Source organism: Ahaetulla prasina, chromosome 6, assembly GCF_028640845.1.
Source record: "Ahaetulla prasina isolate Xishuangbanna chromosome 6, ASM2864084v1, whole genome shotgun sequence".
Lineage (NCBI taxonomy): Eukaryota > Metazoa > Chordata > Lepidosauria > Squamata > Colubridae > Ahaetulla > Ahaetulla prasina.
The window spans coordinates 34,464,820-34,481,920 of NC_080544.1; the positions used below are offsets into that span (position 1 = coordinate 34,464,820).

Below are 17,101 nucleotides of genomic sequence, written 5' to 3' on the forward strand. Positions count from 1 at the left end.
AACCAGCTCTCCACGAACCGCCCCGTATTCCCTACCCATGGCCGAGCGAGGCTTTGCGGAGTCCCGCGCGACCTCCCTTTGCTCCCCTCGGTGTTTTTAATTGTGCTTTGCTTGGGCCTTTATAGAGCTCCGCCGACCCACCTTCGCGGATGACGTCGCCGCTTGATATTCAAAGCGGGGCCCGAAACGGCTGCGATTGGCGCCCGGGAGGGTCCGCCAAGAGCGAAGTGGGGAATGGAGGGGGTTGTGGTATCGTCTTCTGGACGAGTGGGGGGGGGAGCATCACCCAGGTATAAGCCACAGCGGGGTCTCCCTCCTGCGGCTCCAAGTCAAGGGCAATCTCTAGCCACGGAGGCGAAGGACTTCTCCTGCACCCCCCACCCCTACAGGTGGCCCCCTGGGGGCTCAAACACCCCGCTTGTCTATTGTCCTAGGGCTAGCTAGGCCGTTCCGATTCCTCAAACTGATCGGTCGTGCGTGTGTGTCTCCCAAAGCTCTCCCTTCACTGCTGGCCACAATTACGGGTAACGAAGCCCAACATCTATTAGGTGAGGCTAAAATCCCCAGAGGAAGAAAATGCAAGGTGGAACGAGGTTAAAGTATGGACCTATCATCCCTGTCCTACTGTTCCCAATTTTATGTAATCATTCTATGTGTTTACGGCTACGTTTTGCCTATTTATATCCTTTTTTTTGTGCCAATTTTTTTCAGGTGTCCATGCCTATACTGTTACTTGTTTCCTTGTTCTTGTTGATAGATGATAGATAGATAGATAGATAGATAGATAGATAGATAGATAGATAGATAGATAGATAGATAGATAGATAGATATTTGCAGCCCATTCGAGAGAATGGTATGGTATGGAATGACTTTGTCACTTTGAATGTGCACTAATTGGCATACATTAAAAATGAAACGTTTTAATTTGAAGCTATCCACCCCAGCTTCAAGGGGACAAGACTAAAAAAAGAAGCCCCGAATCTCTTATTGGGAACTGAGCACCAATTTCTTTAGGAAGCCTGACTTCCAGCTAAATTTAGAGGAAAGTGTTAAGGGATCCGCCCCGCCAAAGCCAGTGTATCAACTCAAGAGATGTTGGGAGTGCAATGCCCACCAGTCGGCTCAGAAAAGGAGATTGAGAAAAGGAGCCGATTTAAGTGTTGCCCGTTTTCCAGTTGAAGGCAGCGTTGCAAGATAGAACTTAGGATTCGTGTCCGTGGTGTCCGCTTTCAGGATACTCCATTCCAGTTTTGTACCCTGGGTACAAGCCACGAAGGTTACAAAGGGAAGATAGTTTCTCAGAATTAATAAAGACCAAGGCGGATTCCTCACAGCGAGTGATTTACAGCCATTTAGGGTGTCGCCATCCCATCAAAATAACGACCTTGAGATTAGCTTTACAATTCCACGGTGCAGGCAGGGTAGAAGAGGTTGTAAATCACTAGTTACCAAATGCCCCAAGATTTTAAGCCGGCCAAACAAGCAAAAAACAAAAACAAAAACCAAACAGACCAGGAAGTCTGGCGAATGGAGATTTCGTTTGCAGAAACCGATTAGATTCTCGCATCCCGCTAAGCTTGAGCACCATCTCTTTTCGTTGAGCCACACGATTGGACGGGTGGCCAAGCGGTTTGTTTAGCCTTGATTCGATGCGTTGTGTGGACCCAACTATTTTGATGATGCCGATTGAGGCTTCTTCCCTCAATCCTTCCTAGGCGAGCAGTTGCCTGAGCCACTCAAACCAAATTGGTCTGATCAAGATCAAGAATTCGGGACCACTTGATAGCTACTGACTTCTCACGCAATTGAGTATCATCCGACTAGGCTAGCTCTCAAGGATGCCAGGTCACAGCCTATAGGTTTAGTTTCGGAGATAACATTCCCTTGATGATAACCAGCGCGCTCCTCCCGGTTACCCGCAAGAAAGGAGAGGATCTGAAATCTTGGTCAGCTGGAACAGTACAGGCCAACCAGGAGCCTTCTAGAGGGTCGACTGCAACTCGCACATGGCCCGCTCGGGAAGGTCTCTGCTCCACAGAGCTTCCACTTTCGAGCTGGAATCCAGACCTTGTGGGGAGGGGGGGGCTGCATGTGCCAGAGCGGAAGGCCGGGGGTCTTAAGAAAGAAGCTCGCTTCTCTCAAAGGTGCTTTTTCAAGAGGCAATTGGACGTTCTGGTTTTTCTTGGAAGACAGAAAAAGCTGAAGAAGCTTCTTGGGATGAGAAGCGAAACGTCTTCCAGGAAAAACAAAAAAGTCCAGCTGTCTCTTGAAAAAATGGCATCTTTGGGGGCAACCATGACCCGAATGACTGAGAATCTCCGCAGACGCTCGCTTATCTCGCCCTTCACCCTGGATGCCACAGGCCTGGCTTGGCATACCTCCGAGGCGTAAGGTCCTCAGTCCACCTACCAGCGAGCCGGGTTCGGAGCGGCTTTGGGCCAAGAACATGCGCCACTCCGAAGCGCAAAGGCGTCACGGGAAGCCAAGTTCGCAACTGGTGCCTGGTCCCACGTCAGCCGGAGAGAGAACAAGCAGGCAGCACCCATCAACTTGAGCCAGGTATATAATCACCTTTGAATGGGGAAATCGCTGACCTGACCCCTCCTCTCCCCCAGCAAATCACGATTCGCATCAGACTCCTAAACCTCCCAGTGTTACACACGAAAGAGCATTGCCGCTTCCCAGAAGGGGGAAGAAGACCACTTGGCTCCCCCGCAAAAGACCCCAGATTCTCCCCCCCAAAAGGATGCCCGAAGCGCGGCTGGATCTCTGCGCCATCGGCCTCCACCTGAGCATACTGACCCGCCGGGCAGCTGCTTCAACCCGTCTCTAAATCACGCGGAGGACAACAAAAGGCTCTCATCTTTGATGCTCCAGCTTGTCTTTCTGAAAGTCGGATCTTGGCTGATCTGGAAAGAGCTGCCAGCCGTTCAGCACCGAAGAAAAGCTACCCTGGGCGAATTATCTGCTGGAGAAAACCTGCCCGGGGACTTTTGGCCGTAGCGTGTGGCCGGCGCATCCAGCGGCACAGCTAAAGGAAGCTCTGGGTGTACACGAAGGAGTTCAGCAGGACCATCAAATAATTTAATCAGCGGCGAGATATGGGAAGAAAGTGGACATTCTTTATAAGTCCCATAGTTATGGGGCATTCCCTTTAGGATACATTCGCTTGTCTTTCCAGCAAGGGACGCTCCCTGTCAGAAGCTGGGCACCTGGGCTCAGGAAACACCCCCCCCCCGTGCCCCCCCCATCCAACACAGGCCGATCCCCGGAGATAAAACCGAAGGGCGCCGGAGGGCTGCTTTCCAAAGTCAAGTCGTTCGGGACACCACCAGGACCGAGTTCGAGTTAGGTAGTTTAAAGGGTACTACAAAATAGCTCCTCCCCCCACCTGAAAAAAAAAGGGAGAAATTCTGATGTCGGGATTACTTAAGGCTTACAACATACAAATATAATGCGGAAATAGGGAAGCAGAGGGGCAAGGAGGAAATGTCCGAGTCGAGAAAAATCGCTGGTCGGAAAATGGGGACCTTGGAGCAGAAAACACTAAATGGCCTTTGGGGGGCGGGGGAGAGGGAGAATCTTGAAGTCTGCTCCGAAGATCGTATTTACAATTAAGTACAGCAGAGACAGCCCGGCGTTTTGCCTTGGCCAATAAAGGCAGCGGCCCGCTTCCCCCTTGGCAAGGCCTAGCCTCCTTTTCAAGGGCTGCAATGCAGGGCAGGGGGTCCTTTCCTTCGGCCGGTCCCTTCCAGGGCCTCCTTCTCGTTCTCCCCGTCAAATCAGCGGCCCTTTCACCGGAACCAGCTTCGCGGGAGCCCGGCTCGCCGGCGGGGTGGGGTGGGGTGAAATGGGGCGGGGCCGCTTTCACGGGTGCTGGGCGATGCAGTTAGCCAAGCCCCGGAGCTGCCGCACCACCGTCTCGATCAGCTTCTGTTTGTCGCGGTCGTTCTTCCGGAACTGGGCAAAAAGGTGGTTCTTTTTGTTCACGTCTTTCATCCTGAAAAGGGAAGCCGAGAAAATAGGTGGTCAAGGGAGCTCTTGGGAGAACCCCGCATGAGGCCCAATTCACGAACCTACTTTGGGGGTTCTTTCAGCCTCCACCAGAAAGCCTGGAAGTCCAGAAGCGGCTTCCAGGAAGGGAAGGTTGGAGGGTTGAAGAAGGAGGTGCCTTTCAAGGTAAGCCAGATCTCTCCTTAGGTCGTTCTATGACCGAGGTTCCTGAAGGAGAGTTAGGCGTTTTGGGAGTTAGGCGTCCACTACCTCGGAAGGCATGAGCCCCTCTGCGTCTTGGGGAAAATAATTAGGATGACTTGGAGATCGCCCCAGTTCGTCCTATCAGCCTCGGAAATGCCTCAGTAAGAGGCCAGTTCAATAAGGCGACTATTTCTATCCAAAACTCACAAGTTTCCAGTGCTGAGGAGGGAGAAGCTCTAGTTGCAAGAGGCCTGCATGCAGCCCCCAGCAAAAAAGAAAAAGAAAAAAGGGGGAAAAAAGCCGAAGCGCAGGGTAAGATCTCTTCTAAAGAGCGGGACCTCCCCCCCCCCCCCGCTCCATTATACAAAGAACCATCCAAAGTTTGGCTCTTTCCACGAAACTTCCCAAGAGTTCTAAAACGAATCCTAGGGAATTGATTCCAGATCAAAACGAATCGAAACAATGCTTACCCTCGGTGGACTCTGCCAAACGTCCCGGCGTTGCAAGGAGGAGAGAAAGTTGAGGTGGGAGAGGGAGAAAGAGAAAAAGCGCAAGCGGGTTAGCAAACGGCAAAATCCCCACCTACCTGTAGAAATACCCGGGAACGTTTGAAGAGAACATCGCAGCCACAAATCACACACACACATATACTTGCGTTTTATCTTTCAGTTTTAGCCAGGCAGGTAATCTTTATTCTCTCCCGCTCTTTTTAATTTTTAAAGTTTGTTTTTTTTTAAAACAGACAACTTGAGGAACAGCCGAGCTACCGGCCACTTTAACCAGGCCTGGGAGCTCGGCTTGTTTTTAACCAGATGGTCAATAATTTGCCGAGTCCGGATTCCAGGGACTTCGAAAGGCGGCTACCCATTGATTTGCTGATTGAGCCAAAGAAGGGGGGGGGCGCAAACTGAAAGGAATACTGGAGATCAGAAATAGGAGAAGATCAGCTGAAGAGCAGAAGCGTCTCAGAAGAGGAAGGGCGTCTCAGAAAGCCCCAATTACTAAGGCAAAGAAACCGCGACCTTCGTGGGCTCTGGAGACCCCAGCGGGCCTACAGTCTATTTCAAAGACTGGGCTTGGGGTGGGTGGGAAGAAGGGTGTTTTCTTGTTTGCTATTCCAGCAGACCCAGGACAAGAGACGCTTCTCCCGCAAACTTTCCTAACCAGCTGCTCGGCCAACCGCTCGGGCCGAAGGTGCAGCAGACCCCGCAGTTCTAGGACTTCTGGAGGGAACGACTGGCTCTTCTCCGGGTGGGTGCTTATCTTAGTCGTTTTTTAACGGGGAACGTCTGACGTCTGGGAAAGCAGAAAGGATAAACGGAACCGGAGGATGAGGTCTCCTCCGGCGCAACCCGCGCAAAGCCGGAGCTCTCCGCGACGACTTACTTCTCCAAGAGGGCCAAAGCTGTGCTGGGGTTGACGCGCAGGTACTTTGAGCCGGGCTGCCCGTAATCGGCCAGGTAAGTCGACCAGTCCCACACCATGAAGAGATCCAGGAGCTGCAGGAGACAAAGACAGAGAAGGATCAGACCAAGGCCACCCTCGGCTTCATCGGGACGAGCCTGCAACACACACGCACACACGCACGCACGCCCCCCCAAAAGCCCCCCGGCTTTTCTGTCCCTCCTTGCAAGTTGCTGAATCCCAGGCAGTCGGGAAAGCGAAAGGAAGAGGAATCCATTCATTTCGAATCCCTCTCTCTGGATGCCTCTTGCGCTGCTGCAAACATGCTTAAGGGTGCATTAAAATTTAGCGAGGGACCAAGAACCCGATGCTGAAGATGAACGGCCGGGCGAGATTTGCCTCCGGCCCCTCTTCTCCCCTTCCCCCCCCACCGCCCGGCCCGCCAGCCCGCAGTTCTTTCCCGGCTTTAGAATCTGCCACTGGAGCTGCCTCCCAATCCCGACGTAATCTCTTAAAAGCCGGGGTGACTCTGGGCAGGAAAGCGGCAGCCCCGTCTCCAATTTGAAGTCCTAATCCCCGCTAAACTACTTAAGCCCGACTTCCGAGCCGCGGCTCTGCATTGTTTCAGGCTCTCGACCCCCCCTTCTGGCCTGCGACTTGGGCGCGGATCAGAGCCTCCACCGGCTTCGCTTACTCACCCACCCCCGCCCGGCAAACCCCCATCCCGGCGGTTCCTTCGAGGTGGTTTGCTTTGACTTCGCCGCGAGCCGAGCGGAGCCCGCTGGAGGCCGCCGGGACGCTCTCCCGGGGCCTTTATCTCGTAATTAAGGGGCTCGGCGCAAGATTTCCTCTCCGCCTTAATCCGACGCTGCCTGAAAGGGGGAAGGAGTTGGGAACGGCGGCCCGAAGCGGCAGTAAGCAGTGCGATCCCGCCGCCTCGGGGGACACCTGACGCTTCTTCCCCACCCCCCCCTCCATCCACCGCTAGCTTTCTTTGCGGAGCTCCGGCTTGCACCGAGAGATCGGATTTCCCACGGCCTCCCACGCAATCGCCCTTCACGCGCGGAGATCGGAGGGCAGGGAAAGGAAGGGGGGCGGCTGAGTCGTCTTGGGCACCCCCGCGCTGAAACTGATCCCTCTGAACCGAGGGAAGGAGAGGGGAAAAAGCGGCCTTTGGATACCATCGCTCGGAGGTCATCGCGATGTATGCTCAATTTTCCCAGACATGAATGAAGGAGGATCACAATTTTTATAAGTTTTGTTCCTTTTCCTACGAAAAAGGCCAACAGGCTGGCTATCCCTAAAATAGGGAGCGTCTCAGAGGTGTCAAAAAAAGTAAAAAAAAACAACGGTGATCGAAGCTCCAGCCATCATCTATGGGCATAGAAAACACACATCTTTTTAAAAAGACATCTCTATTATTCAGTGTGGGTCTACTGGCCAACTCACTAGTTTATATCCATTTCAGTGTGATTTTTCTGAATTGCTAGCTAAGCTGTAGCTGGGAAAGAAGGAGTTCGTGGGAGGCTCTTTAATTAAAATTTCAGTGCTATAGAGAAAAAAGGCACTTAAAACACCGATTTGTCTTATTTAATTTTTCTACTTAAATCCTTTTTAGGTGGAAGGAGTAAGCTGGCACCAAACAGGTGTCAGTAAATCAATAACGAGAATGTGATTGAACCCACAACTCAGGCAACCCTGAATGTTGCTTTAAAATGACATTGTGTTTCTATGTCAGTAGAAACTTTCATTTGTCCCTTTCATATTTTCCAATGCAAAGGGACTAACCGGCCTCAAAGGAGCAAAAACTGAATTGCTAGGTGTGTTCCTATGAGCTGGTGGAAAGATGAGATATAAATCTAATAATAAATATAAACCATCAACACAGTAAGATATTTTTACTGAAAGGAGCGCATAACCCTAAGAGTCCAATGCTTGTATATTTTCCAATCTGTCTGAATTTAAGGGTTCAGTCACTCATTACTAGGTCCTTCTTGCTCATATTATGCCTAAGAAAGAGGAATCATGTTTTTTTACATTGTGATGATGCTAAACTTTCTTATTTAAAATTAAGGCAAGGAGCTCATGGCCCCAAGAATAAATCCTTGTGCATCTCTGAACATCTAATAAACAAAAATAAAAATGAACCTCATCATTCCTGATAGGTGAACAAATGCAGTTTGGAACCACATTTTCCTTTCCATTTTCCCCCCCTTAGTGGCACTTTTCAGAATCTGCCCCAAGAGAAGCCACCTTCCACCTGCCACGGAGTGCACCATCAGGAGCCCTTGAAAGCCACAAGGAGAAGTCTAAACTGGTTGGAATGACCCATGCCTTAATCCCCTTCCGCAGGGACCACTACAGCACACTCTGCATGAGAGGCCCAGCAAAAAGGGATTGAAACAGAAACTGCCACCACTGTGAGAGGCAGTGTTTGTTTTCTCTCCTTGGCTTTATGGTTCACCTGCCTGGTTCAATGGCTCTGGCTGCCAGTCTGCTTCTGGGCACAATGGAGCAGGCTACTGGAGTGGCTGCATCTCCCTACAGAAGGCTAATTCCCATAATTAAAGTTCAGCTTTGGAAGCATTTTCAATATGCAAAGAAGGGGGACATGCATTTCTCTAAGGTGATTTCCATAACCTCTGTTTTTTTTTCTTTTTCTGTTCTACTGGGATGATTTAGGTTTTTAAAGTTAAATGCCACATGCACTTCTCTGAAAATAAAGACTCCCTAAACGGTCTGGTACTTACTTTTGAACTGAAACATTTAGGAATGCCCTGTGTTACATTTTAAGACAGGGGTCTCCAACCTTGGCCACTTTAAGACTTGTGGACTTCAACTCCCAGAATTCTGGGAGTTGAAGTCCACAAGTCTTAAAGTGGCCAAGGTTGGAGACCCCTGTTTTAAAACATTCTGGAAGTCTTTTCTGATTTAGAAACTAATGCAGACCATTCATTGTCTGCATTATGCATTATGCTATAGAGCACTGCACAACAGAATAACTAGACACAAGAGCAGTTTTTCCCCGAAGGCCATCATTCTGCTAAACAAATAATTCCCTCAACACTGTCAAACTATTTACTAAATCTGCACTACTATTAATCTTCTCATAGTTCCCATCACCAATCTCTTTCCACTTATGACTGTATGACTATAACTTGTTGCTGGCAATCCTTATGATTTATATTGATATATTGACCATCGTGTTGTAAATGTTGTACCTTGATGAACGTATCTTTTCTTTTATTACACTGAGAGCATATGCACCAAGACAAATTCCTTGTGTGTCTAATCACACTTGGCCAATAAAAAAAATTCTATTCTATTCTATTAACACATCAACAATGCATACTTGGGCACAAACAGGCCCCAGGGAACTGGACAAAGCTTCCTTCCAGATAAGCAAATGAAAATTGTAACCAGAAGTAGTTAGTAATATACTCATAACCTATTGACGTACCACTGACTTGTCTAAATATGTCACCAACGTTCTTTAAAACATGCTACTACACTTAAGCCATGGACTATTTGCTGTTGGCACAAGGGATGTACCAGCTCTAATTGACCATATCTTGCCAGGTTTATTTGGAGCAGTCATTCTCAGTCTAGCCTACTTGACAGGGTGCTTCTAGGGAAAAGTGAGAGGATGGAGCATTATGTATTCTACCTGGAATTCCTGAATAAAAGGCTGAATAGAAATCCAAAAAATAAGAAATGAAAACCTGAAGCGTAAATCCCCATGGAAGCCTATGGGAGAAGCTTAAACAGGGAAATACTACAGCTATCAATGCTGTTACTCCATAACGCTCATTAGGAATATGCTGAATAGGCAATAAGATTTCAGCAAAACCCAGTTCTATAGCAATTGTATAAGCCAGGGGTCTCCAAACTTGGCAACTGTAAGACTTGTGGACTTCAGCTTCCAGAATTCCTCAGCCAGCTTTGCTGGGAGTTGAAGTCCACAAGTCTTAAAGTTGTCAAGTTTGGAGAACCCTGATATAAGCCGTTCATATGCAATCCACTTTTCTATTGTAATATTTCTTTTCCACTTTGCCAAATCTGTACTTAATAACTGGGCAAAATAAATTTTTTAACCAACATTGATTAATGTTACGGGTTCCTAAAATTATCATTTTTCAAGTAGATCAGTTAATTGTCACTGATGAATGGGAAGCTTCAAGCTAGCAAAATATATTTTGTTTTTCATTTATACAAAGCAGTATGCTACAGACATTCAAAGATCTTTGATAAATTCTACATTAAAACATCCACAAGATTTTTACACATCAGCTAAATATTAGTATAAAGTTATTTTGTCATCCTTTTCATCTTATAAGGCAATATATATTCTCCAGATGTATCTTTTTTCTGGTACTGATTTATTGTTTTCCTTTTTCAATTATTATTTATTAAATGTACAAATATAATAGGAAAAATAAGAAAAAAATAGGAAAAAAGTTGTAAATAGAGGTTTACAGCCATTCTAAAATTTAAAAGAAAAGTTTTCCAACTGATACTGATAGATATTATAATATTTTATATCAATTTGAACATTGAAATAAGTATTAACATAAATTACTATTAAAATCAGACTATTGTATAATTAACTTGCAGCTGTAACCAACAAGGTTCAGTTTATAAATTATAAAATGAGAAAAGAAAAAAAAAAAGTTTTATCTAACCTGAAAAAAATATGCATTTAGCAGATCAGAAGAAAGGAAAAGAAAAGATAAATGCTATAGTGTTATCTTAAAGAGAAAATCAAACTTTGGATATGGTATGAACACCTTTGTAGGATTCCATTAATGTTCCATCGTTGCATACCAATTATTTTGTTTAAATTCTGCATCCATTTGATTTTATAATCCGTAACTTGTTCATTTTCTGAACTGTATTGCAATAAATTCCAGTAAATGTTCTGAAACATGTGTGACAAAATTTTCCAAATTCAGTCAAATCTCTTTTAAGTGTTTCTCCTTGCTTTTTGTTATTCCTTTAAGACTATATTGCTTATTTCTAGATTTGGAAACCAGTGTGATTCAATGACTATTGTATTTTAAAGAATCTTGAAGGACTTCATCATTATTTTATTAATAATGCTTTTATTTGATATGAGTAACTACTAATAATTCTTTTTCTGTACACTCTCCTTCATAAATAAAGATCAGAACAAGAGGTGATAAATGTAGTCTAATTCTGTTTTGGTATTTATCCCATAGTTTTAAAATGCTAATTAGTGAATAAGTTGAATTCCTGTGCCATCTGAAAGTCCTGCCCTTTCCACAGAAGCAATCCAGCCAAAAGATTAAATCACATTTGAACCTGAGCCAATCTCTGCATCAAACTGGAAAGTGTTAGCATTGGTATAGTGGAAGTGCTTATTTAAAGCAATGATGAGTTGCACTAACTTCTTTAACCTCTCCTCCCAGTTATACCCAATTGGGAGAACTGGGGACAAGTTCTGAGAAAAATGATCTGTCTATCATGAAAGGATTTATTCCAGTTTACATCCTTCTAAGAATATCCTAGAAAACATCAAACAATGCTATTGAGTTAACTATGAAAACTCAAAAATTACCTCTAGCAATCAACAAATTTGCTAGTTGGCAAGGAAACAATTTTCAAATCGTTCAATTCTTGACATGATGCTGTATTGATCTCAGATATACAAAAACATATCGATCCTTAAATAATATAAACAAAATTCTTCAAATCAATAGCAGATCTGCTTTACTCAGCTTCTAATGCCATCACCAGATTAGAGCTAGGCTGCATCTCACTTGAAGCCTGGACAAGATTATATCAGCTAAGATTCTGGGCAAAACAAATCATTCAGGGAAACCTCATTGATATCTCTCTTTCCTCGTTCAATCTACTCTGAAAAAAACAAATAGACCAAGATCTGAGACAGTATGAACTGTCAATACCAACCCTACTTGCTTTGAGTCTAGAAAAAACCTTGGTAGAACTTAAACAAAGGTTATGGATTTAGACATTCAGATAGACAGAGCCAAATTTTCCTATCTCCCTTTATAGATGAATTGCTCTCCTCTCCTGGACCTCCCCAATTATTTCTATAAGATTCTGTGTGCCTTACACAGAAGGGTCTTCTCCTTAGCCCATAGAGATGCTCTCCTTATTAGGGTGACAGTTGCTCGATACACCGAATTCTTGAGTATATATTTGCTCAAGTACATAGGTTGAGTCTTTTTTACACCACATTATCAAGTGCCCGCTGTACTCTCACCAGCAGCAACCAGAGCTAATGCACCCCCTTTGAGACTGAGAGATTTCACTCATGAAGAGAAGATTAAGATATTCTTACTAAATGACCATTTACCCAAGGGTTTTGAAGACAGTAGCAACATTTTTATCTAGAGTCTTATTTTATACAAACCATTTAATATCTCCAATGAACTGCTAATTTTATAGGCTTCTTCTTACGTATGTACCGTATTTTTCGGAGTATAAGACGCTCCAGAGTATAAGACGCACATTAGTTTTTGGGGAGGAAAAAAAAAATTCTGCCTCTGACTATCAGGATCCATCGGTATTCATCTGGCTAGCGTCCTAGCCAGAATTAAGGTATATTGTTCATGTCAGGAAAAAAAGGCCAATATGAAGACGTCAGTATATAAGGGTTCATGAATTGGAATAGACATGGTAACAGGTCAGCCAATGGGGACTGTTCGGTGACCCAAACAGCTCAGAGCCTGGGCATGGCTTAGGTTCACTGATCTGTATATATACGAGTGAACACAGTGTTCATATCTATGACTTTGCCACAAGGTTGACACTAGCGTTGGCAGCAGTATGTGGACATAAAATTTGGCATTTTGATATAACCACAGCATTTCTCAATGCAGAATTAGAAGAAATTTACATGGTTCAAACACTAGGGTATGAAAGTAAAAAGCCTAACACTGTATATAAATTGAACAAGGGCTGAAGCAGTCAGTCAGAAATTGGAATATCTGTTTAGATACTGGATTGAAGGGACTTGGGTTCAAGAGTTGTAAGGCTGATGGTTGCATATATATTGGAAAGTTACAAGGTGGGGATTGTCAATTGTTAGCATTTGTGGATGATCTTTGTTTCATTGCAAAAGATTGTCACAGGTAACAGAATTTACTAATCAATTAGAGAAAAAAATGAATCAGATTTGGGAGAAATACAAAATTATCTCAGTGTAAAGATACAAAAAACTGAGAAAGGTGGTTATGTTCTCAGTCAAAGAAGGAAAATTGAACAGCTGTTGGAGAGATACAACATGAAGGATTGTAATTCTGCTCCAACACTTATGAGCGCAGATTTTCATAACAATTTTGGTGAGGACAAAAGTGAAGCCTGTGATCAAGAGATATATCAGTCTGCAATAGGGAGTTTGTTATATCTGTCACAGTGGTCCAGAACAGACATACAGTAAGGATCTTAAATTGCTTTACTGCTGTACCAAGGCAATTGCATTGGATGGGTATAAAAAGGATTCTCAGGTATTTGAAGGGAACTGTGAACTTGGGTCTTCAAATATAGGTCTCTGAAGAATTGAAATTAAAAAGTTACGTTGACAGTGATTATGCCAATGATGTAAAAACCAGAGAGTCTAATTCTGGGATTGTGGTATTGTTTTGGAAGGACTTTAATTGGTTGGAAGTCCAGAAAACAAACAACTGTAGCCATTTCTATGGCAGAGGCAGAATTTATTGCTCTGTCTGAGCTTTGCTCAGAGGTAATTTGGTACATACAGCTGTTAAAGAATTTAAACGTAAAAGTAACTGAAACAGTGTTTGAGGATAATGCTGCTTGGATTAACTACAGGTGACAGAGTAAAGGATAGAAGCAAGCATGTGGATATTAAATACTGTAGTGTAAGAGAAGCCATCAAATATAAATTAACTAGCTTGCTTCACTGTTCTTCAGAGGACAATCTGGCAGATATAACGACCAAGCCATGGTGGAGTGCACCATTGGAAGAATATTAAGTTATTCGGTTTATGTCTATTCCAGTCATGAAGGGAGGAGTGTCAATATATAAGGGTTCATGAATTGGAATAGACATGGCAACAAGTCAGCCAATGGGGACTGTTTGGTGACCCAGATGGTTCAGAGTCTGGGTGGGGCTTAGGTTCACTGATCTGCATATATATGAGTGCTTCTGTGATTATTGATTCTATATTTCTGGATTCTGAGTTCTGGTTCTGGCTTCTGCTGTATGGTATTGTATATAAAGAAGTTTCTTATATAAACAAATCCTGCTGAATTGTTTACTTGTGTGCTGGTTGGATTGCTGCAAACTCTAACAGAAGAACCCTTGCATTCCCAGTAATCAAGAGAAAAATTCAAAAGGTAGTCAAGAGAAGGGCCTATCTCTTGGAGAGACTTGAAGAATTGTTATGGTACTAAAATGAAAGCAAATTTATCTTGAACTGTCTCTGTATGTGTGTCATTCACAATTCACAAAATTAGTCCTATTATATTCAAGGAATCTTATTCCCTAGTTTAAAATTGCTTAATCTACAGATAGAGATCTGCTAATCTTTATCTGCAACAGGTAGAAAGTACAAATTCATATCTTCCTCACTGCAACCACACACACACACACACACACACACACACACACACACACACACACACACACACACACAAAGTCCAGCTGTCTCTCATGGCTTCATATATTTCATACGCAAATTGGCACTTGCTTATTTAGCAGAATGGGTGTTTGTTCTGGTAATGGAAAGAACAAGGCACTAGGAAAGGCATCCACCCAAGTTATGCCCTCTGCTGTTAGAAGTCCTGCTAGTCACAGACAGCTGCAGAACAATCTTGAAGCAAGGGAGGAGACACTGCTTTTAAAAAGGAAGAAGGGGGGGATCAAGATGGCAACTTTAGCAGCTAATGTTCCCCTTTTCATTTATGCAGAATGACAGAATGCACAAGGTCTGTAACACAGAGAGAAGCAAGACAACCACTGAAGCGTCAGCCACTGTGCCCCCTCTCTGACACCCAAAAGAAAGGAAAATGCTGCTAGTAACACCAGAGACATCATCAGCTCCAGAGCAGTGCAGAGGAATCCAGAAGGGAAAGGGTAGGAAGAGAGGAGAAAAGAGAAGGAAGAAAGTAGGTAGGTAGGTAGTAGGGGGAGAAGAAGGAGGGGAAGTGAGAGGGTCAGAAAGGGTGGAAGTGAGAAGTGAGAAGGAGGAAAGGAAGTAGGAAAGTGAAGCGGAGGAAGGTGGAGAAAGTAAAAGAAGGTAGAGAAGGGTAGAAAGGTTTAAGGAAGGGAGTGGTGACTGGGCAGGCCCGACTGAGTACAATTTATGGGGAGGAATAAATGTTGGATAATTGAATGTATTGTACACTGGTTAAATTGTTGGAAATATTATGGAAAATTAAAAAAAATGAATTTTTTTTATCCCAATTGTGTTCTTTTTAATAATTCTACAATTAGCTGGTTACACTACAATTAATTTCCAAATATTTCTTTTAAAGAACGCCATAGAAACCAGCTTTAAATGCAGCACAGAACCAACTCCTACAAGCACATTAAGTAACATTAAGTAAGCCATCCAATGATTTGTTTTCTTCCCCTCCCGAGGGCAGGTTATGTTGGGACAACCATCTGAGGAAGATGGTGCAGGAATAGCTGTGAACTATAGTGGTGTACATTTGGGCCTTGGGCAATGCCACTTCCTTTTTTACTCACCGTTGCAGTTACGTGATGTAGCAATGGACTTACAGATGGGCAAAAGTCACCAGCTATAATGATTCTTTGGAACTAACTTAATCATTGGTAACATAATTTGGCACTTTGCAGATGTTCTCTTGCAGTGGTGAAATCTGAACCAATTTACTACTGATTTGCTGTCTGCACGTGCGTGCTGTACACGCCCATGTCCAACACACACTAAATGTGAGGTACATGCACGCAGTACACGCCAAAAGGAGGCATGAGGTAAGTAGAACAGTGCGCCGGGGAGGTGATCAGCTGTGGCGCGCAATCTTTTTTTTTTACTTTTAAAAGCATTTTTTTTACTACCTATGCGGCTGAATAAGTTGTAAAAATGCTTTTAAAAGTAAAAAAAAAGGCTCTGTCGATCGCACGGCTCAGCTGTGATCATCAGAGCCTTTTTTTAAACCTTTTAAAAGCATTTTTTAAAAATGGCAAGCGGGTAAGCAGGCGACTGGGTGAGAATGGGTAGGGAGCCCAGGGATTTTTGCTACCGGTTCTCCAAACCACCACCTGCCATCGCTACTGGACTGGCCGATCCGGTCTGAATCAGGAGCATTTCACCCCTGTTCCCTCGATGTCAGAGTGATTTGCTATCAGGGAAGGCTGGCAAACAGTATCACTGTTGACAGATGTTTCAAGGAGCATCAAATAAATTTTCTACAGCTCAATATAAAACATTTCCCCATTTGTTTAGTCTACATAAGGACGCTGCAGAGGAGCACACATCTATTCTCTTTATAACTTCACTGTACTTTGGTTTTACTTATTTAGCATTAACACAACTATTTTACATTTTCATAATTTCTGTTTGCAGTGGGTTGCAAAGATAAAAATCCTCCTCCTCCTCCCCTCCCTCTTTCTAGGACAGGGGTGTCAAACTTGCATCACCATGGTATCATCACATGATGTATCACAACTTTTTTCCCCTTCACTAAACCGGCCGTGGGAGTGGCCAGCAAGGGACACATCCAGCCCATGGGCTATGAGTTTGACAGCCCTGCTCTAGGACCAAGCCAGTATACATAACACTTCCACTTCCAATTTTATATGCCAAAAACCTTTCTGAAGTGGGATGGGCAGAGACGTGCCCAGCCCAAAGTTAGCCCTCATTGATAAAAAAAAAAATTAGACACTTTTTCATTCTTCTCACGTCTGGTCTGGGCTGAAGTTTACCGTACAAACTATTTTTATAAGTTATTGCTCAACAGGGAACAGATTTGTTGCATTTACTGTAAATGGCAAGCTCTGCTGACAAATATTCTGGATGGATGTCACATAAATTTAAGACTGCAAAAGGATTAGTACCTGAGAATTTGAAATAATTACAAATGTAGGAATATATTTTCTTTCAGATATTATACCATTAGGCAAAATGCTTGAAACCTACACGGCTTTTAGCTTATGACTGATGGCTTAATAATCCCCTGAAATGCAGGGAATTGTCAATAGAGCAGAGTGCTAAAGAAATCAATATAAATATAGGAGTCTCTCTTGTAAATGTGTGTCGGTATATGTATACATACAATATGTGTATAATAATTTTCTGAAAAATGATAAATCTGTATGTGATTCTCTCTGTGTGTATGTGCACGAATGAGAGCCAGACTAGTTCAATGATTAAGGCACTGGACCAGAAAGACTCAGATTCTAGTCCACCCTTAGCACAGAAGACGGCTGAATAACTTTAGATGGTCACTCTTTCTTAACCTTAAAATGGGAAGCAAAAAATAAATAAAATATCTATATAAAATGGACCGGCGTGGGATAAAATG

At 44.0% G+C, this 17,101-nt stretch overlaps 1 protein-coding gene across 7 annotated transcripts in view; it reads right to left on the minus strand.

Moving 5' to 3' along the window:
- Positions 1-3,803: 3,803 nt before the first annotated feature.
- The window catches only part of EXOC6 (exocyst complex component 6), a 114,118-nt gene continuing 100,820 nt past the window's right edge, over positions 3,804-17,101 (minus strand). For 4 of the 7 annotated variants that reach the window (XM_058187866.1, XM_058187868.1, XM_058187873.1 and 1 more), the window contains 3 exons: positions 5,585-5,697; positions 4,669-4,680; positions 3,804-4,001 (listed from right to left, as the gene is read on the minus strand). In XM_058187866.1, coding sequence (XP_058043849.1) covers positions 3,869-4,001; positions 4,669-4,680; positions 5,585-5,697 — 258 coding nt within the window. In that variant the 3' untranslated portion in view covers positions 3,804-3,868. The remainder of the gene's footprint in view (positions 4,002-4,668; positions 4,681-5,584; positions 5,698-17,101) is intronic. The other 3 variants (XM_058187867.1, XM_058187870.1, XM_058187871.1) reach the window with 1 other exon arrangement.